Source organism: Ovis aries, chromosome 17, assembly GCF_016772045.2.
Source record: "Ovis aries strain OAR_USU_Benz2616 breed Rambouillet chromosome 17, ARS-UI_Ramb_v3.0, whole genome shotgun sequence".
Taxonomy (NCBI): Eukaryota; Metazoa; Chordata; class Mammalia; order Artiodactyla; family Bovidae; genus Ovis; species Ovis aries.
Genome location: NC_056070.1, coordinates 70,496,537 through 70,519,302, shown reverse-complemented (window position 1 = coordinate 70,519,302; position 22,766 = coordinate 70,496,537). Strand labels below are relative to the sequence as shown.

The 22,766-nt window shown below is 46.5% G+C and overlaps 1 protein-coding gene across 1 annotated transcript in view; it reads right to left on the bottom strand.

The window, feature by feature from the left end:
- Nucleotides 1-22,766, bottom strand: part of SLC5A1 (solute carrier family 5 member 1) — a 53,599-nt gene that overhangs the window by 11,203 nt on the left and 19,630 nt on the right. The window contains 9 exon segments of the mRNA NM_001009404.1: nucleotides 2,210-2,360; nucleotides 4,745-4,852; nucleotides 6,056-6,191; nucleotides 6,439-6,659; nucleotides 7,883-7,963; nucleotides 9,028-9,133; nucleotides 19,131-19,235; nucleotides 20,601-20,660; nucleotides 21,491-21,595. Coding sequence (NP_001009404.1) covers nucleotides 2,210-2,360; nucleotides 4,745-4,852; nucleotides 6,056-6,191; nucleotides 6,439-6,659; nucleotides 7,883-7,963; nucleotides 9,028-9,133; nucleotides 19,131-19,235; nucleotides 20,601-20,660; nucleotides 21,491-21,595 — 1,073 coding nt within the window.

The window sequence follows — 22,766 nt, the reverse complement described above, 5'->3', positions numbered from 1 at the left end:
CCAAATTTGCCTGTTACTCCAGGTGTTTCTTGACTTCCTACTTTTGCATTCCAGTCCCCTAGAATGAAAAGGACATCTTTTTGGGTGTTAGTTCTAAAAGGTCTTGTAGGTCTTCATAAAACCATTCAACTTCAGTTTCTTCAGCGTTACTGGTTGGGGCATAGACTTGGATTACAGTGATATTGAATGGTTTGCCTTGGAAACAAACAGAGATCATTCTGTCGTTTTTGAGACTGCATCCAAGTACTGCATTTTGGACTCTTTTGTTGACCATGATGGCTACTCCATTTCTTCTGAGGGATTCCTGCCCACAGTAGTAGATAATACGCTCATCTGAGTTAAATTCACCCATTCCAGTCCATTTTAGTTTGCTGATTCCTAGAATGTCGACGTTCACCCTTGCCATCTCTTGTTTGACCACTTCCAATTTGCCTTGATTCATGGACCTGACATTCCAGGTTCCTATGCAATATTGCTCTTTACAGCATCGGATCTTACTTCTATCACCAGTCACATCCACAACTGGGGATTGTTTTTGCTTTGGCTCCATCCCTTCATTCTTTCTGGAGTTATCTCTCCACTGATCTCCAGTAGCATATTGGGCACCTAATGACATGGGGAGTTCCTCTTTCAGTATCCTATCATTTTGCCTTTTCATACTTCTCAACCATAAACAACACAGAGAGTTTGGAGTATTTTGAAAGTATTAATTAGCATAGGGCTTTTCTCATTGTTGAGTCAATGATTGCCGCCAGGCCTCCATATCCTTAGGCACCTGGGAATATATTAATCAACATATTTGGAATATAGAAAAGGAAATATAGTAGTTTTTAAGGTTAGCAATACTAGACTTTTTGAGTTAATGAATTTTCTCTTTTGTAATAGATCACTGTACTTTGTTATAAATCACTGTGTCCTTGCTATGTAAAAATGTAACTTTATCACTATCTTAAGACTAAATAGATCTTAAGGGGAACATTGGTGAAAGGATTTTCATTTGTTGGGCTGATGTTTGCTGCTGTATCTCCATATTCCCTGACCTTATAATGAATATAACTAACATATAGGAGAAATAAGTATTAACCTTTAAGCATATAGGAGAAATAAGTATTAACCTTTAAGATTAATCATGTTAACCTTGGGTTAAATAAATTCCTTTCTTGATTGTAACTCACTACATCCTCACCCTATAGGAATGCAACTTTATTTGGAGGGTGGTGCCTGGTTTGAGAAAAAAACACCCTTGGAAAAAATAAGCTTTTTCATTATCAGAAAGAAAGGGTTGTAAAATGTCAGCAGGTCTCATGGCCAGAAGATGATGTAAAACCCCTAAGATCTTTTTTTATGTAAAGCACCTGATTTTATTTAAAAAAAAAAAAAAGCACCTGATTTTGATAAAGGTCAGGACTGCTGACCCCCGGGTGACTCTGTATTCATCCCTATGTGTAACAAAAGGTATATAAGCAAACCCCAAAATAAAGAAATCGGATCAGTTTCCGAAAAGACTGATTCCCCCATGTCGTTCTTTCTTGCTCCCCGTTTTTCTGGCCGAATTCCCATCTGGTGCATGGGTACTCACCAAGCCTACTAATTTTGCCTGGGCTTCTAAGATCGGACCAGGGAGGCCTCAGTGCCTCCTCTCCTTCAGGAGAATGGAAAGACGCCTGTGGCCTACGTAGGTGGTGATTGGTATTCCATGTAAACCAAGTTATTCAGCCTCTTTTTCTCTGCTAATTTTCTAACCCCTCTCTATCTGCAAGTAAATAAGTTATTTCCAAGGACACCAACTCCGTCCCCACCTTCGAATCACCCTGGATCCACCGAGGCTGGCCCCAGCAGTGTGGGATGGTATACAGTGCCTAGACAAGGACTCAGTTGGCCATGGGTTCCAGTCCTGGCTCTGCTGCTATCCAACCTTCTTATTTAGGTATGACAAGCCTCATTTTGTTCACCGATGAACTGAGGTTAGATTAATGATCCCTGATGTTGTTTCATGCTCCAGATTAAATGATCTCTGATGTCGTTTCACGTTCCAGAGGGACACTGTTTCAATGATCTTGGATTTAAAGTTAAATGCCACTGAGAGCGATATAACTTGCCACGGTGGTTACTCTCATTCTACCCAGCATCTACCAGTCTTCCCCATCTTGAGGAAACCTCTCTGGTCATTCAGGTTTTCATGGGGCTTAACAGGGGGAGCTGTACTTACCGTCCTGCGATCATGAGCTCTTTCTCAGATGCTTTCTTCCGGATCTTGGTGTAGATGTCCATGGTGAAGAGGGTGCTGGCACTGTTGAAGATGGAGGTCAGGGAGCTCATGAGAGAGGCCAGCATGACCGACAGCATCAGGCCTCGCAGTCCTGGAAGAAAAGGAGGTTCTGAGTGGTACCTGCTGCATTTCAGCTCTTTTGTGCTTGAAAAGTGTGACAACTCAAGGTTTTTTGCCTTCTGACACCATGCCATATTATTTGATTTGTCTCTCCAGGGAGATTAGATGTTTTAAGGAAGGGACTGTGTCTTTAAACTATATTGGAAGTCCACAGCAGTCAACAGAGCTAGGGACAAAGTATACATGCAGTAAATGCTTTCCAGTTGGATTGCCGGTGGTAGTGGTAGTGATGGTAGTGTGTGTGTGTGTGTGTGTGTGTGTGTGTGTGTGTGTGTGTTTCCATCTGAGCTTTTATAACGTCTCTCATCTGAAAGATTAATGATAATGGACAAATATTTAAACCAGGATTCAAAAGATGAGGTTTCAAGAAAGTGAAAAGAGAGCCATAGAAAGGGAGAAAATATTTTCATATATCCAATAAGAGTTTTGGAAAACTATTCTATCATCCTCTAGGTATTGTATCTGTAAATAATTTTATAGCTTTGTTTTAATCTGCAGCCTAACGAGAAGAAAAATAAAGATTGCCTATTCTGATCACTTTGTCATTTGTTGGGAGGGTTTTTTAATGGTTCCTCTTGAGAGTCTATCATGTAGACTACAAACTATAGAAGCTACGAAGATCACCCAACTTTCTCATTTTTTGGTAATAGAATAAAATGTCCATTTCAAGGAATTAGTCTATAGGGCTTCAAGTCTTAGTTCTGCCCTTTGCTCAGGGTAATTCACCAGTTAATTGCTAAGCTGGGCTATAGCTCTCTCCTTTTTGTATCACCTCTTATCAAGCTCACATTCATTTATTCACTCAACAAATATTTGTCGAACATAATTTTACAGCAGTCCAGGAAACAGATAATGGCATATCAGAGTAGCATGATGGAGACAACAAGAGGAGGTAGATGAATATAAGGAGATAACATTGACAGACTTTGGTGAGGGATTGGTGGGGTAATATTTACCAGCTAAGTGAAGAAGGCTGAATCTGCAAACGAGATTTAAAAGCAATAGCTGGAAAGGATGAGGAGAAAACAGGAGAGGATAGTATTATAGAATCCAAGAGGAGGGAATAACTCAAGAAAGAGGAGTGATCGATAATGCTGAATGCTACTGAGGAATATAAGGAAAATATCCATTTGATCTAGCATAGGGAGGTCACTGGGGAATCAGGTGTTTACAGAAGCCAGGTTCCAGCCAAAAAGACTGGCAATGGTTTGTGCAGACACAATATTTTGTCTTGCTTGCCACGCAGCTTTCTATCATGCACAATTCACTCTGGTGTAGTGTTCAGAGCTACCTCACTCAGGATCTGCAGGTCTAAGGAAACAGCATAAACACCCCAACAGAGGCAAGAATCCCAGCCAGAACTCTAAAAGAGCCATGATTCTTGCTAACTGCAACCTTAATTAATAAGCAGCCCAGCTCAGTGAAATTGTTAACTATTAATCCCATTTTTATAAAAGTTGAATAAAAATGATTTGCCCAAGGTCATATATCAAGTCAGTGGTTTAAAAATATATATACAAATTCCTTAGGTCTCACCTTCAGCAGAATTAACCATGCCAGACACTGAGTTACTGAGTGACCTTAGAAAATCACTTTCTCTGTGCAGGCCTCAATTTTCCCGACTGTAAAATGAACAGGTTTGCCTAGATGATCTTCATGTTTCTTTTCAGTAAAAAAAAAAAAAAAGTTGTTTATTCTAAATTTTCCTGATGAATACCTTTGAATTCTTGGTCTCCTGGGGCCCCTAACCTAAAGAGATTTCCATGCCTTGAGCCAGAATTATATTTTCCGTCAACATGAAGATGAACAGTAAACACACAGGTCTACCCCAAAACTAACTATTCTGGACTGTAAGTCCTCACTCTCCTGGATTCCACATTCTCTACAGTGAGACACCCCTTGTATCTGATCTACCTACTGCCTTGAACTCCCTCATTCTAGAGCTAAAATTGCTCTTTGCCATGTTTTTCCTTGGAAAAACCTAGGAGTCAATTCATTCTCCAGGTAGAATTCCATTTGGGTCAAGCCTCATGTTAATGTCTGTTGGAGAGCATCAAAAGACCTTAGAGCATGAAACAGTTGTGTTTTCTTCCTAACACATTTTCAGATGGTCTCCTTCCCTTGCCTGACTGATGGATGAGTGCCAGGACTCACAGAGCCCAACCAAGCCAGAGACCTCCTTCCCACTGAAGCAAAGACAAGTTCAAATATTAAGGACCCTGGAGTGACTCTCTCTCCTAGACCCCCAGGGTTAGAAACAGCTTTGCCCCAGAAGGCCCACAGACAGTTACGTAGATAGAGCCCAAGTCCAATCAGCCTCCCAAGAGAGACCCTGCCAGCCAGGACAGCTCTTACCATTGGGCATGAGCTCCACCACCAAGGTCGGGTAGGCGATGTTGGTACAGCCAACCTTGGTGCCGCAATATTTCTCACACTCTGAGGGGACGGTGCAGGCAACTTTCTCTGAGGAGAGATGAAGAGTCATGTCAGCAAGCAGACATCAGTAATGTTTCCAGGATTCACCTTGTTCAGCAAGGTGTGCATGCTAGGTGCTCACTCATGTCTGACTCTTTGAGACCCCATGGACTGTAAACCACCAGGTTCCTCTGTCCATGGGATTTTCCAGGCAAGAAAATCAGTGGGTAGCCATTTCCTTATGCAGGGGATCTTCCCAACCCAGGGATCTAATGTGCGTCTCCTGTGTCCGCTGATTGGGCAGGTGAATTCTTTACCACTAGCGCCACCTAGGACAGCGCTTCAAACAGGACATTCCTGCCCACAGCCCTGAAGTGGCTACACAAAGAATGCAGCCCCCAAGAAGCCGTCTTATGCCATCCCCCCACCCTGCTCTGCCTGGGGAGGAAAGACAGCTGCTAGGCAGAGGAGGGAAAAGTGAAGAAATGCTCAGGGAGGAAAGCAGAGGGAATAGTCCCCAGACTTTAGCTAGCTACAGATGTGAGAATCAGACCATAACGAAGGCTGAGCACCTTCGAACTGTGGTGCTGGAGAACAGCCTTGACAGTCCCTTGGACTGCAAGGAGATCAAACCAGTGAATCCTAAAGGAAATCAACCCTGAATATTCATTGGAAGGACGGATGCTGAAGCTGAAGCTCCAGTACTTTGGTCACTTGATGTGAAGAGTCAACTCATTGGAAAAGACCCTGATGCTGGGTCAGATTGAAGGCAAAAGGAGAAGGGGGCAACATAGGATGAGCTGGCTGGATGGCATCACCAACTCAATGGACGTGAGTTTGAACAGACTCTGGGAGATGGTGAAGGACAGGGAAGCCTGGCATGGTGCAGTCCATGGGGTCGCAAAGAGTCATACAGGACTTACAAGCAAACAGCAACACACGCCATAACCTGGCGGTGGGGGGAACACAGAGCAAAAGATGAGTAAACGTTAGCCAGAAGAAGCCTTGGCTAGAGGCATGTCATGACTTCGGAGAATCTGCAAAAGGGGAAACCGTAACTGTCCGTGTAAAGAACCAGGGAACACAATTACACACGTTCTGTGACCTCAAGTCACTCAGTGTCTGGGGCAGGGGGACAATGATGCTTTGTAATCATGGCAAGAAAACAAGAGGGCAGGAAAAGGAAGAGGGGAGCCATGGGGGTTTTTGGAAGTGGGAAGAGAGGTTGGCGAGTCCAGCAAAAGGTGTCACCTGTGAACAGGATGCGGCTGATCATCCCTGGCATCACCATGAGGAACATGGGCAGCAGCTTCATGTACCCACACATGATGCAGCCAGCCTTCACGTGTGACATGTTCTTGGCGGAGAGGCAGCGCTGCACAATGACCTGCCAGGGAAAGCCCAGTGAGGGGGGCGGTAAGCAAGAGACCCCCGCAACATGTCCTGACCACCCCAGCTCCCACCACCACCCCGGGTCATCAGCCTGGCACTCCCACATCACCAAGACTCAGCAGACCTCAGACCATAGGAGCCTGCCCTGCCTTCCCCAACCCCACAAGCTGCACAAAAGGCAGGAGGCTCTGCAGCAGCCTGGGCAAGACCCTCTCTCATCCCAGGTCCGACAGCATGGGTACCTGGTCTGTGCACCAGTACCACAGGGAGATGATGGTCAGCCCAAAGATGAGCCCAGGCCAGGGCAGGTCTCCCTTGAGAGGATCGCGGAAAATGTGGAAGGAGTCAGCCCTCGGGGTGTAGCACTCTTTCTTGACGGTGGTGTTTCCATAAGAGGTCACAGTTGGAATGGCATTCATGTATTTTGTCACGAAGGCACTGTACCCTCCCACTTCATGGAAAGCTGGAAAACATTGGTGGCAAAAATCAACTTCCTGAAACTCTCAGCTCTTCACAGCAGCTTCTTCCTGAAACTCTCAGCTCTTCACAGCAGCTTCTTCTGCGGACGCCCGAGAAGCCCACAGCCAGAACTTGCACTGCGCAATCTCGTCCCATTCTGGGCCTCAGCTTTCTCATCCATAGAATGGGATTATTAACCCTGCCCAGCCCCATCAGGGACTACTGTGTGGGTCCAAAGCAATAACCCGTGAAAGTACTGCAACCACGAGCTTCTTTACAAAGGGCGAGTATTTGAACTATTAAAAGATAGACCTTGGTTTTGAACCAGATTCCGAGATTCTGCTTTGCCCCTCACCACCTGCTATCTGCAGTGGCCTTTGGGATCCTGGACACAGACTAGGCCTCTCCCCGCATCCCAGCAGTGTGGTGGGATGGAAGAGGATGGGTGAGGAAGTCGGGGGCTCTGCCACACTTTGGCTGTGGGAATAAGGTATTCCAGCCCCTGCCCTGCAGAATAAGGCATTTCTTTCTCCTCCCCCAGTCTCCTGAGGACACCAAGGAAAACCAAATGGAAGCTCTTGGAAAATACAGTATAGAGAGAGAATAAGAGGCTTCACAGGACACCCAGAAAGCATGGGCCCCCTTAAAAGTGAAATGGCATTTTATATCCTCCCATAACAAGTACCTCTATTTGCAGGGTTTTCAGTCTTGTCCTTAGGATTTTAAGACAAATAAAATTTCAAGACTGGGGGGATGGGGACTACAGGGTTGCTGATTTTTTTTTTTTATGGTCAAATAGGGAAGTAAATAAGAAAATGGTCAATTCACCTTAAAAAGCATATTTAACATTCAAATGTAGATGACACAATCCAAGATTTAAGATGTGACATTTAAGTATATTTAGTCTGATAGATATTTAGCCTTATCTTTTTTTTTTTTTTTTGGTCCAGTTTTTCTGTGGAGAGAAGACCATAACATCAGAGGCCCACCCTGGGGCCCGCTAGCCCAGACTGTGTAGAGGGCAGCAAGGAATCCAGATGTTGCCTGGGCCAGACCCAACCTGAGACCTCCAGGGCTGGGGAAGGTGTCCCCTGCACACCCACGGTGATGGCCAATCCAGGCCAGTCCACTGCCCCAGGGAGGGCAGAGTGTGCGCAGTTCACTGCCCAGGCCAGTGGCCTCTAACTCTGCCTCCCCACCTCCTCAGCCTGACCCTGCCCCACTTACCAAACCCAGTCAGGATGAAAGACCCCAGGAGCATAATCACTGTCTGCAAGGTGTCTGTGTAAATCACAGCTGCCAGGCCCCCTAAGAGCAGAGGATGCGATGCGTGTGACCTCAGGTGGGAGGGCGCCCCGTCGGCCCCCCTCCCCTCCCCCCTTTCCCTCTCCCCCTCCCCCTCTCCCCTCCCCCCTCCCCCCTCCCGCTCTCTCCCTCTGCACATCTCGGCACCCCTCAGTCTCCCTCCTGCCCTCCCTCCTGCCCTCCCTCCTGCCCTCCCTCGTCCTGTGACAGCTGTCTGCCACCCACATGTCCCAGTAGCTCCACTTTTCACAGAAAGGCTGGGAAGGCCTTGGAAAGAAAGCTTCTCCCTATTTGAGGATGGAGAGTTTGACGTGATGGTTTAAGCCAGGAGAAGCAGCCACCACAGACAGAGCAGGGAAGAGCAAAGAGCTGACAGCTCACAAGATGTCTGGGGACATGAGCAAATCAGCACTTTTCACAGGCTGCTTGCATGGCCACTCTTTGTTTTCTCAGACCGTCTGAGCAACTTGTCCCCACCACTGTGGGGCTCCAGCTCGGCACCAAGTTCCATCACCGACCCTGCCTGCCCCTAATCAGAGTAGAGCAACACCTCTGCAAAGGTGCCCCCAATGGCTACTAATGTCTCCAGCTTCTCCAGTCACATCTTGAGTCTTCCTCTAAAATCTGTGTGTGCCCCTCACCCCTGTCATGTCAAACCCAAGGTCTCTGTAAAATGACTTTCAAGACCCCCACACTGTGACCCCACTTCAGCCATCTGGTCTTACCACCTACACCCCCCAGCCTCAACTACTTCCCACTGAGCACCCTCCTCCCGCAGGACGCAGCCGCTTGCTCACGTGCCTAGCCTCGCCACTCCCACTCCTGACTCCCTGTTCCCGCCTCTCCCTGCACCCGGCCCTCCAGCTCTGCTTCTCCCGACTAGGCCAAGCTCTCTCCTGTTCCCACAAACCCTGGATTTTCCTGGGGCACCTACAACGGTTTCCTCAAACTGTCTCCTGCGTGGATCTCTTCCTCCAGAGGAGAAGCCACGTCTGCTCCTTCCTTTCACCCTTCAGAAGTGCCTAACCCTGAGCTGGGTTGGGGCTGCTCCATTCGAGGGGACTCACCTGTGATTGTGTAAAGGGCGGTGATTGCCAATAAGATAAAGATGGCCAGATAGAGATCCAGGCCCAAGGCCAAGTTGATGAATATGGCCCCAGAAAAGATGTCTGCCTGGAAGGAGAGGAGAGGTGGGTTTGGGGTGAGAGACACCAGCTGAGGCACGTCCGTCAGCTTCAGGGGCAGGTAGGAGGGCTTGGAGAGGTTAGCAGAAACCGATTCCTAAGTCATGTTGGTGCCTGTGATTTCTGGGGCCCTACACTGGCCACGATCCCTTAACCTTTGACTGAAATTTCACAGTTAGTGGTTCGTATCCTGATCCCCAGCTGAGAATATGAAAGACAAACAGTGCGCAATTCCATGTATATGAGGGTTCTAAAATAGCCAGACTCATAAAATCTGGGGCTGGAATGGCTGTTACTAGGGGCTGGGGGAAGGTGGAGTTGTTAATCAACAGGCATAATCTGTCAGTTAAGTAAGAGGAATAAGGTCTAAAGATCTGCCCCACATCGCACCTGGTCAACAGTATGTGTTGTACACTCAGAATCTGTCAAGAGGTTGAATGGCAAGCTAAGTGCTGACCACAATAAAAGTAAAAATAAAAAACAAGGAGGACTTCCCTGGTGGTACAGTGGATAAGAATCCGCCTGCCAATGCAGGGGACACTGGTTCAGTCCCTGTCTGAGAGGATCCCACAAGCCACAGAGCAACTACTGAGCCTGTGTGCTGCAATTACTGCAGCCCATGTGCCTAGAGCCTGTGCTCTGCAACGAGAGAAGCCACCGCAATGAGAAGCCTGCGGGCTGCAGCAAGGACAGGCCCCCACTCGCTGCCACTAGGGAAAGCCCAAACACAGCAACGAACACCCAGCACAACCAAAAGATAATAATTAATTAATTAAAAATAAATAAATAAAACTAACAGAAATAATAGAAAAATAAGAATATGTATGAAAGAACAAAAGGATATGAACACCTGAAAGACAGTCCTACTCTATTCCTGAATTTCCCAAAAAGCTGTATTCAAGATGATAATAAATATTCCATGATTTAAAAAAAAGAAGAAGAATTCTGTAAAAGAGACCTGTGAAATGCTGAATTAAACAAAGTTAAGGCAGTTTCTTTACCACACAACTTCTCTGAGTCTTCAGTGCACTGTGAATCCCCAAGAGAGAACTGTAGTAAATGACCCTTCACAAACTCACTCAACTTTGGAACTCTGTGTGCCAAGAAACAACTATTACCACCTTGGGGTGCCTCACAACCCACTTTGTGGGCTGCTGCTGTGAGCTGTTACCCTTCATTTACACCTCAGTGTAAAAGGTTTATCAGATCTACTCCCAAATACAAGTGTGAGGGCTGGAGTCCGTGAGAGGAAAACCACCCTCAGCCTGGAATGGAGAGAGATGTAAACACCACCATAATTTTATCTCCTCTGTTTAGATGGGATCCATCTGGATTCAAACACAGCCAGAGCATCACCAAGAACCTCCTGTGTGGCAGGCTTGGTGACAGATGGCTTTATCTAGATCGGAGGTGCCCAACCTCTGGGCCAGTACCTCCTGTCAGATCGATGATGGCATTAGATTAGAAATAAAGTGCACAATAAATGTAATGCACTTGAATCAGCTTGAAACCATCCCCTGCCCCCAGTCCATGGAAAAAGTGTCTTCTGTAAAACCAGTCCCTGGTTGGTTGAGGACTGTGGATCTAGACTATCTCATGTAAGTTTTAGGGGAATCACTCCCTCTTCACTCCTGAAAATTCTGAAAGAGATGGGAATACCAGACCACCTAACCTGCCTCTTGAGAAATCTGTATGCAGGTCAGGAAGCAACAGTTAGAAATGGACATGGAACAACAGACTGGTTCCAAATAGGAAAAGGAGTATGTCAAGGCTGTATATTGTCACCCTGCTTATTTAACTTCTATGCAGAGTACATCATGAGAAACGCTGGACTGGAAGAAGCACAAGCTGGAATCAAGATTGCCGGCAGAAATATCAATAACCTCAGATATGCAGATGACACCACCCTTAGAGCAGAAAGTGAAGAGGCGCTAAAAGCCTCTTGATGAAAGTGAAAGAGGAGAGTGAAAAGTTGGCTTAAAGCTCAACATTCAGAAAACGAAGATCATGGCATCTGGTCCCATCACTTCATGGGAAATAGATGGGGAAACAGTGTCAGACTTTATTTTGGGGGCTCCAAAATCACTGCAGATGGTGATTGCAGCCATGAAATGAAAAGAGGCTTACCCCTTGGAAGAAAAGTTATGACCAACCTAGATAGTATATTCAAAAGCAGAGACATTACTTTGCCGACTAAGGTCTGTCTAGTCAAGGCTATGGTTTTTCCTGTAGTCATGTATGGATGTGAGAGTTGGACTGTGAAGAAGGCTGAGTGCCGAAGAATTGATGCTTTTGAACTGTGGTGTTGGAGAAGACTCTTGAGAGTCCCTTGGACTGCAAGGAGATCCAACCAGTCCATTCTGAAGGAGATCAGCCCTGGGATTTCTTTGGAAGGAATGATGCTAAAGCTGAAGCTCCAGTACTTTGGTCACCTCATGCAAAGACTTGACTCATTGGAAAAGACTCTGACGCTGGGAGGGATTGGGGGCAGGAGGAGAAGGGGACGACAGAGGATGAGATGGCTGGATGGCATCACGGACTCGATGGACGTGAGTCTCAGTGAACTCCGGGAGATGGTGATGGACAGGGAGGCCTGGCGTGCTGCGATTCATGGCGTCGCAAAGAGTTGGACACGACTGAGCAACTGAACTGAACTGAATTGAACTGATGAAGTTATTTTTCTCCCTGCCTCATTTAGCCCCATAAAGAGCTTTCTACCTGGCTGGTTGGTGCAGTTAAACCAACAGAGAGCCCTGGAGTCACCCAAAATGGGTGTTCATGTGTTCTCCAAAATACTACCTACTGCTGCTGCTGCTGCTAAGTCACTTCAGTCATGTCCGACTCTGTGCGACCCCACAGGCGGCAGCCCACCAGGCTTCCTGGTCCCCGGGTTCTCCAGGCAAGAACACTGGAGTGGGTTGCCATTTCCTTCTCCAATGCATGACAGTGAAAAGTGAAAGTGAAGTCGCTCAGTCATGTCCCACTCTTCGCGACCCCACGGACTGTAGCCTACCAGGCTCCTCCATCCATGGAATTTTCCGAGCAGGAGTACTGGAGTGGATTGCCATTTCCTTCTCCACAAAAATACTACCAGAAGGACAGCATTAAGGGATGACGGTGGTGAACCTTTTGCTTTCAAATCTCTAGATGCAAAAGAACTAGGCTTTCCCTAGATGCAGTGCAAGGACTGTTTTATTGCATAAAACTGAACACATTTCAGAGCATGTAAGGGGCCACCCAGTCAGGCCCTGGGGAAGGGTGCCCTTGCATCTTCTCTCAATTCTTTTCGTCCTCTCTACTCCTCCTCACAGCTCCTCAGGGCCTCCAGTGGCTCAGGTCCCACCGACCAAATCCCCTATTCCCTGCCTCTTGGTTGGCAGAGAGCTCATCTCACACCAACTCCGAAGTCGGACCTCCTGAGGACCTAGTGCCTTAGCTCCCAGCAGATCCTCTAGCCCCAGGGGACCTACTGTCACTGTCTTCCCTGGAAGAGGAAGAGGGGCTGATCCAGGATGTGGGGAGAGAGATGGCGATTTAGAAAGAGACCCCTGCCCTTACGGTTGGTGGTGAGAGGACCTGGGTTTTATCCCCAGTACTGCCAGGATAGGTCTGAGTGATCCTGGATGACATTTCACCTGTCCCTGTCTCAGTGTTCTTCTCTTTAAAGTGAAAAGTTCTGACTCCTGGGGCTTGCGATTCTTAGTGGCTGGACCTGGAGAGGATCTGCAGCTGAGGAAAGCATTCCCCTTCCAGGTCTGAGACCTCTTCTACCTTGCCTTCTGGAGCAGCTAAGGCTGAAGAGGAAGAAAGAGCCCCTGCTGCACAAAAGCCTCGCTAAGGATGAAAAGGCCACTCCTGCTAGACTCTGCACTCTGGGCCACATGGAACTGTGATGAGTGTTCATAAAGTCCATCTCTCCTTTCTGAGGCCTCTGTACTATCACTAAAGTTATTTCAGTTTGAGGAGTTCCATTCATTGGAATGCTGTTAAATGTGCACACTGTAGATTCGGTGAATTAGCTAATAAGCACAAGTGAGCTATAAAAAGATTACAAGTCTGTTTCTCCTGCCTTTAAAATGCCCTTGGTTTATTTTCCAGAGTAGTTAATTTGTAATGCTTTATGACAACAAGCCATAGCAGACTATGATACCCTCATTAATATTTGCCTTGCCATCATTAGTCACAAACAAGTAACATGATTCCTAGAATAACATTATAAAACAGAGTCCACAGAGACTATGGGAAGTGTTGGGCCAATCGAAATCTTGCTCTTATAGTATGCACTGTTTCCAGTTAACAGGACGGATAAAGAATTTCAAGAGAAACTCCCTCATGAATTGGAAAAACCTCTTCCTTGAAAAATTCTTCCTCCTATGAGTCATTCTTAACTTCAAGAATGAATTCTCTCTGCCCTTGGAACCCTGAAAGTCAGCAGGTGTGACCAAGGACATGACAGCTAAGCTTATTGTTAACCCCAGGCACTCTGACATGTCTTGGGGTCTCTTAGGTGCCCACACATTTCTCCACTTCATAAGAACAGTTTTTGCTCCATTTACAGTTGACCAAGGACTTTTAGATACATACGTTGTTCTGATTCTCAAAACAAAGTAACAGGACAAGTAAACTGACTCTACTTTATAGATGAGAGAGAAAAACTCAATGACTTGCTCAAGGGCTAAAATCCAGGTTTTCCATCTCCAAATCCAATGACTTCCCACAACATTCAAAGGTAAATGTCTTCCTTTTTGGAATATTTTCTGCAGAGAGTAAGGTCTTTTTAATTGAAAAAAAATGTGTCTACTTCTTTTTAAAATAAAATAATTATGTTGTATGATTTCAAAACAATAGCGCAGAAAGTTATACATTGAAAGTTAATACAGTCTTGCTTCTATCACTAGACCCAAAGATGACCACTGTTGAGAGCCTTTCATCCACCAGAGGATTTTTAGGTGGCTGGCTGAAATCTGTATATCAGCTATTGTGCTCCATAGCCCCTAAAAAATAATTGTGAAGGTGGAAATATGGGGAAATGTTTACAGTTTGATACTAAGAAGGGGGAGAATGACCACAAAATGGCTTGCGTATTCTGAATGCAGATCTCTAAAGGAAAACACACACTATAGGCCAAGTGAAACTGTGAAAATGTCTGTGCCATAATTATAGGCTTATGGGTGCTTTTCCCCTCCAGATTTTCATAAATGCCACCGTTATATTTTTCTTACAGTTCCAAAGGTGAGGAAACAGAAATTTAACAAAACCAACTTGAAGTGAACTAGACATTTATGGTCTTCTGGGTGTTCATCGGAAGGACTGATGCTAAAGCTGAAACTCCAATACTTTGGCCACCTCATGCAAAGAGTTGACTCATTGGAAAGACCCTGATGCTGAGAGGGATTAGGGGCAGAGGGAGAAGGGGACGACAGAGGATGAGATGGCTGGATGGTATCACTGACTCGATGGACATGAGTTTGAGTGAACTCCAGGAGTTGGTGATGGACAGGGAGGCCTGGAGTGCTGCGGTTCATGAGGTCGCGAAGAGTTGGACGCGACTGAGCGACTGAACTGAACTGAACTGAAGCCCAGGGGCCAGCAAACTTTTTCTGTAAAGGCTCACTTCATACATGTTTTAAGCTTTGCAGGACATACAGTTTCTGTCCAACCTGCGCCAAGTCATCTACTGTTGAAGCATGAGAGCAGCCAAAGATGATACATCAATTAACTGGCATGACTGTGTTCCAATAAAACTTTATTTACAAAAACGGGAAGATGGATTTAGCCTTTGAAAGCTTGACTGAACAAGCTCTATGCAACTCACAAGGAACAACAAACTACAAATCCACTTGGAAACCCTCTTAGAGTAACTAATCTCATTAGCCTTGGGCAGGTTATTTAGTCTTAGTTCTGATGATTTGAAATTCTGTGGTTTTACATGCATGCCTTTGCTGCCCATTCTAGTCCGAGCTGTATCAGAGTACCCAGTAAATTTTTCCTGACAATGGGGTTTGAGATGGAGAACCCAGTTATTCAAATTTCTCTATTTGTGAGTGAGTGCACAAGGTGATAAGCATTCAAAACTTAAGCAGAAGCCAAAGCTCTTATTTTCAACCAAAGTACAGAATAGATAGCAAAGTTGCTATAGAAGTTTATTAGGGTTGTGATCTGTGATAAGAGTCCCAGGAAACATACACAGGGATGTTTGGTCATCACAAGTAATTTATAAAATGTCAGGCTTTATCTCAAGCGATCCTGTACATTTAAATAAGAGACATGACGCCAGGAAATCTTACAGCACAGACTGCTTCTCCGAACTTGATAAGGCAGGGTGCTAGGGTGGAGTGGGTGGACGGGAAGGAGCATATAAAATTCTCAGGAATACATGCTTGTACTCAGTCACTCAGTCAGGTCCAACTCTTTGTGACCCCATGAACTATAGTCCACCAGGCTCCTCTGTGCATGGGATTTTCCAGACAAGAATACTGGAATGGATTGCCATTTCCTTCTCCAGGGGATGGAACCCGAATCTCCTGTATTGGCAGGCAGATTCTTTACCACTGTGTCATCAGAGGAGCGCATGGAGGAATGATCAAGTCTGGGTCTCAGAAATTCCAAGTCCAAAAGGACATGGCCAGAAGATGGCAGCCAGACTCAAGGCTCCACGCCACCTGTGGTCAGTGGCCTGGGCCGTATCCGGGACACTGCACCTGAAATGTGTTTCACTTTTTCTCTCCTATCAATGACATGCCTACTGGATCCCAACACCCTCCCAAAGCCTTCCTGTCAGGTCCCTGGATGTTCCCTGTCTGAACATGGGTCTCAAAAGGCCACTCTTCTTTTCTTTCCATCATAAGCTACCCATGCCTCCACACACACAATAGCGATTAATCTCTGTTTGTGTGCAATGACCACCTTATCTTAATTAACGATTCCTTTTGTCCACAAGCCCTGAGCTCATGTGCCCCTTAATGTGAGCTCTCAGCGAGCACAGTCACTATCAGTGTCATTCTTTTAAGGCTTTCATGCTCTGTGACCCATGGTGAATCTGAAGTCAGGCTAATTTTTAAAGACAAAGCCTTGCCTGTCTGGCCTTCCTGTCCCTCCCCACTGCCTAAATGGCCCACCTTCAGATCCTTCATGCACCCAGTGTGAGCTGACTTCTGCCTTCACAGTCCTCTCAAATCCCACTCTCAGAGACGTGGTTATATTGGAAGATCACTTAACTGGCTACTTTTCCCCAAGGTCTTGAATTTTGATCCATTTATACTGGACTTAAAAGACCCAGGGGACATACTGTCTAAAGTATCAGAGACTCTGCTTCTCAACCTAGCTCTGCTATTGTTTAACCCCACAAAGCCCCTTCTCTTCTCTGGTCCTCAGTTTCCCCACTGAAAAATGGGAGCGTCAATCATAGAACTAGATAATCTATCCCACTCTGTTATCCTATGTCTTCCTGTCTTTTCCCATCCAAGCACAGTGCAGAATTGTGAGAATACAGATAACGGGACTAGAGAAACCCAGACTCCACTCTCGTCTTTGCCTACACTAGCTACACGACTAGAGACAAATTACTCAGTTTCTCTGAGACTCAGTTTTCTCTTTCATGAAGTGGAAAATAAGTAAAAATCCCACCCATGCCATACTCTTATGAGGACCAGAGATGGAAGAAGTCAGGCCCCTATCGGAGACTAAATAAAAAGATTGGCACAAAACAAAAGGCAGAGGTCATCCTTCATATGCACTTTTCAAGGGATCACTGGCTCTGGGCATTGGGTGGAGATTGGACAAGGCTTCCAGTAAGCAGCCCCAGAAATCACACAGAAAGGGTGCAAGTTGCTTCAGTCGTGTCTGACTCTTTGTGACCTTCTGGACTGTAGCTCGCTCAGCTCCTCTGTCCATAGGATTCTCTAGGAAAAAGTACTGGAGTGGGTTGCCATATTCTCCTCCGGGGAATTTTCCCAACCCAGGGATTGAACCCATATCTCTTACGTCTCCTGCATTGGCAGGCAGGTTCTTACCACTAGCACCACCTAGGAAGCCCACAGTCCATACTAAGTACTATTCAAAAGTAAAATTCAGAAGAAGCCAAGTGCTGGGGAGAGGATGAACTCCATCAGGATCTGAGCTGAGGGAGGCTGAGCCTCAGGTACCTGTGGGCTCCCACATCCAGGAGGTTTAATCAGTAACCTGAACTATAGGTGAGGCGACTGGGAAGGCAGGCAGAGAGGCTGAGCCTGAGCTTATTTATATGACTGCTGCTACATTGCTCCAAGGGCAAAGCTCAGCCAGCAGACTTTCCCCCACCTGAACTGTGGACTTGGAGAAGGTTGGCTTCCAAGAAAGGGAATGCCAGTGCCCCCCTCTACATGGTCACTAGACAGGTGCCACCTCACAAGCTGAATCAGGGAGCAAGGAGCGGTCCCATCAGCTTCTGCGGGTGCCAGGGTCACCTCTGCGCCTTTCTGCTTACATTCCTTTCCTCCTCTCACCCCTGCCCTCCCCTCACTCAGGAAGCCTGATTTCTCCACCCCTCCCAGCAACTCCCAGTCCAGTCCATACACACCAGTCTCTAGGGAAATAAGACTGAAATGCCTGGGGTTTTCATCTTGTAACTAAATCCCTGAAGCAACTAGTTACAAGTGAAGGAGTGGAATCATCACACAGGTACCAGTCAAGGGTAGCAGCCCCTGATGTCAGGAAGCTGGGGAGGGAGAGAACAGTGAAGCTAGGTGTCAGCCCCAATTCCAATCAAAGCCCTACGGGCCCAATTCCTGAGCCCATGTCCGCGGTGAGAACATTCAGTCAGGACATAACAATCACTTCAATGGTTCTGGGAGAACCAAATGTCCATGTGCAAAAGAATGAACTTGGATTCTACTTCACATCATGTATAAAGATCACTCAAAGTTGATCAAATACCTCAATGTAAGAGCTAAGACTACAAAACTCTTAGGCACAAACATAGCATTCAACCTTCACGATCTTGGATTTGGCAATGGATTCTTAGAAATGACACCAAAAGCATGAGCAAAAAAAGAAAAAACATAAATTGGACCTTGTCAAGACTTAAAACTTCCGTGCATCAGAGGACGCTAAGTGAAAAGACAACCTACAGAATGGGAGAAAATATTTGCAAATCATACATCAGATAAGGGTAAGTTATTCAGAATATATAAAGAACAATTTCAATGCAACAACAATAAGACAACCCAATCAAAAAAAAGTATAAGAATGTAAAAGGTAATAATATAAAACAGAAAAATTATTGTGGTCGTCTGAAAAAAAAAATATATATATATATATATATATTTCTTCTAGAGAAAGAAAACAGTCGAATGCCAAGTATAAATTTCATGTGAACTCTGATTCAAGCAAATCAACTGAAAGACATTTTTCAGATAATCAGGAAAATCTGAATATGGACCATGTGTTAAACTACCTAAAATAAGAAATTACTATAAATTTTGTTAAGCATGATAACAGTGTACTGGTTACGTGTTTTCAAAAGTTAAAGGTGCATTCCAAAGAATCTACAGTGAAATGACATGATGTCTGGCATTTGACTTGAAATACTACTGGAGAAAAAAAGGTGGAAAGGAAGAGATGAACCAAGAATGGCAAAATGCTGTTCACTGTGAAAGCCAAGTGACAAGACTAGGTCCAGATTCTGACCCTGACAGGGCATAAAGGCTTACAGCTTTATGTCAGGGCCAGCCCTCAGGTATCCGTTACTTCCTTTTAATCTTCTACTAAGAACAGCTTTCACTGAACCTTCTTGAACCACTTATGTCTTCAACCTTCCCCACAGTAAGGAGGTCTGTGTGTTCACTCCTTGAGGTGTGAAATAGGACTTTACCCTCAGAAGCAAGAAGGCCTAAGGGACCGAGTTAACAGCAACACAGCACTACCCTTTGTGGGCCAGCATTTGCTGAGGAGCAAGAGTGGGCAGGTTCTGAGCCACCCAGCGCCCAGCTCCCAGGGCGGGGACTCACCGAGATCTTGGTGAAAATGTACAGCACCAGGGACAGGACAGACAGGTAGACCTGGATCCGCTGGCCTCCAAATCGCTTCCGCAGGTACTCCGGCATCGTCACCACCTGTCCGGACAGAAGGGCAATCACTGACATCCTGGGTGATCAAAGGGCCCAGAGCAAGCAGAGCGGGGCATCCACTCCGGCGTCAGAGGGGTGACCCTGCTGGTCAGAGAAGTCTGAGAGGTGTCCAGGAGGCCCTGTCCTCCAGCCACTTGCTCATCTCAATTCCACACGCCTGACCACTGCAGAGGCAACTTGGTATTATCCCAGGACGCAGTAGGTGCCCAACAAACAATATTTTAATGAACACATGACTGCATATAACCAAGAAGACAGATCCTTGCCTTGAAGGAGGGAGGGACAGTAAACAGACAGGTGTGCATCTGTGCTGTCATGTCCAGCTATTTTTGGACCCCATGGACTATAGCCCTAGGCTCCTCCGTCCGTTGGATTTTCCAGGCAAGAATACTGAAGCAGGTTGCCATTTCCACCTCCAGGGGCTCTTCCTGACCCAGGAATTAAACCCGCATGTCCTGCATTGCAGGTGGACTCTTTACCACAGTGCCACTGGGAAGGCCCTAAATAGTCTTATACAAAGCACCTACTGTAAACAAGACGCCGTAACCACGGCGGGGTCGCTTCAGCGCACTGAAACAAGGTGGCCAGGCCGGGTGCTTCACCCTGCTCTGCGCAGAAGCCTTGCCAAGGGCCGTGGCTGCAGGCTAGCTCAGCTGCTCTCCCAGCTCCTGTCTGCAAATTCCAACCACACTCTGTCTCGGGTCCTCAACCCTGAGCCTTGTCTCCTGGAATCAGACATGTGTCACCAACAGTCCCTGAGGCTCCAGGAGAGCCATGGGCTACCTGTGCTTCCTCTCTATTGCTTTCGGCTCCCAATGCACAGATGTGCAGGGAGTAGATGCTCATCACATCTCACTGGACGGACAATGCTAAAGCTGTCTTATGTAAAATGTCAGAGGTTTAGTCAAGAGACTGAACACGCTATTTGGTAGATGAGCGCCAGCTGCATGCTCAGCAGACAAGGACTGCCGATGCTTGTAAACCAAAAGGAACTATGGTTCTTTTTCTCGTGCTGCTGCCCTTCCAGGGGCAGAGGCAGACAGTTATGAATCGTGAGCAGGGCACGGCAGTACCTTGCAGGCATTCATTCACCCAGTGAGAGGGAATGTGATCATCTAGGTGCTGAATAGACTGAGACTGCTTAGGAGGGGCTTTCTAGAGGGAAAAGTCGTGGCCAAGTGGATCTATTTAATGCCTCTGAGAGCAGTCGGGAACTTTATAGCCCAGGAAAGAGCCAGGTCATAGACTCTTGTCCCAAAAAGTCTCCTCTGCTTTCCAGGAGGACCAAGTTCACACAAATGCTTGCCAGCAGGAAAATACATCTTACCTAATAACAGAGCAGATACTTACCCCAGCCTTAATGTAAATGGGGACAAACACCCAGCCCAGCAAAACCACCAAAATCAGGGCCTAAAAACCAAAAAGGAGGCAGAGTCAAACCAGGAGGAGACTTAGCCACACTGCTGCCTGCAGGGCCCACAGCTGCCCCAGAACAACCACCTGGCACTTTCTCTTTGAGCTCTATGGACATCTTCCTAAGTGACATCAGTGACTGAAGGAGGCCTGTGACCCTGATGGGCCCGTGGGAACAATAGTTGGGCAACAGTGGACAGGGACCCAGGCAGCTACCCACTGGTATCACAGTCCCTTCAGCCTTCTTCCTGGTTTACAGGAGTAAAATACCATTTAGAAAGCTTTTAAAAATAATAATAATAATATTGGAAATCTGGTGGTAAGTATTTCCAAACCTCTAATGTGGCTGAAAAGGTACGAGAGGGCTTGGCTTTTTTAAATTTATTTTTAATTGGAGGATAATTGCTTTACAGAGTTGTGTTGGTTTCTGCCGTACAACAACGTGAATCAGCCGTAAGTATACATATATCCTCTCCCTCTTGAACCTCCCCACCACATCCCGTCACTCGAGCTCCCTATGCTTTATAGCAGCTTCCCGCTGGCTATCTATCTTACACATGGTAACCTATATACGTCAGTGCTACGCTCTCAATTTGCCCCACCCTTTTAAAAGAAGAAAGAAACACTAACGCCATCATGTCAGTGATTTCTCGTGGTGGAAGAGGAGCAGGACTCTGCGGGCCTGAAACTGAGCCTCTCCTCCGCTGCACTGCAACGTGGCCCCGGGAGGTTCTCTAACATCTAGAACATCTCTGAGTGTAAACTGAGCTGGCCGACTACTGAAGCTGCTTCCGGCACCAGGACACAGTGTCTCTAGAGTTACTCACATTCCATTCAAAGCCCCCAGTGGCAATTCCTGCAGCTGCTCCAGTCCCTGCCAGTCCCACAAAGTGGCCGCTTCCAATGTTACTGGCAAACAGAGAGGCTCCAATCTGGAAACACAAAAAGTTCAGGTGAGGACTCTGTGCTTCACCAGGACACTCAAGGCCAGACCAAAGATAGAAGAGACATGGCAACCAAGAGAAGGACAAGAAAGAGCAGAAGCCGGCCAGGAACCTGACTGCTAGAGTCTGCTGGGACCACTGGTTCGGAAGGTGAATGTGGGGACTTGGGGAATGGTGAAGATAAAAAGGGGAGGACTGGAGGAGCCATGGGATGTATCCCCAGATGAGACCTCTGCGAGACCTTTGAGAGCCCAGTGCTCGATAGATAGGGAGGTCTGGTATGCCCCACAGCCCGTCAGGCGCGCCCTGGAAGTCTCCTCAGAGGCTGGGCGTGTGGGTGCCGGCCTCTGCCATTCATCTCAGTGGTCTCCAGCACTGCCAACTGGGGACCTTGACCAATTCAGGCTCTCAGGAAATGGGGACAGTTTCGTTGAAAGACATCATTTAAAAGGAAGCCTCTGGACCTCAGATCACTTGTTACTTGTCAAAGAAGGCAAGGGGTAGGGCCAATAATTTCCAAGTGACTCCTAGCTGTTACATTCTGTAATCCCATTACAGGAAACATACAGGAACGTCGCTCAGTCATGTGCGACTCTTGTGGCCCCATGGACTGTAGCCAACCAGGCTCCTCTGTCCATGGGATTTTCCAGGCAATAGTACTGGAGTGGATTGCCATTTCCTTAAGGGACGCCACTAGTAATAATACTCTCTAAGGTGCCCAGCTGCTCAGTCATGTCTGACTCTTTGTGACCCCATGGACTGTAGCTCACTAGGCTCCTCTGTCCATGAAATTTTCCAGGCAAAAATACTGGAGTGGGTTGCCATTTCCTCCTCCAGGGGATCTTCCCAACCCAGGGACTGAACTCATATTTCCTGTGTCTCCTGCACTGCAGGCGAATTTCTTTACCACTGAGTCACCAGGGAAGCCCAATATCTCTCTAAATTTATATTTATATATATATATATATATATATATATATATATATATATTTGGCCTTATTGCAAGGCTTGTGGGATCTTAGTTCCACACCAGGGATCGAACCTGAGCCCCCAGCAGTGAAAGCATGGAGTTGTCACCACTGGGTGGCCAGGGAATTCCTTCAATATAGTATTTTTATTTTTTACAAAGATCTCAAAGACCCCATATATATATGTACAA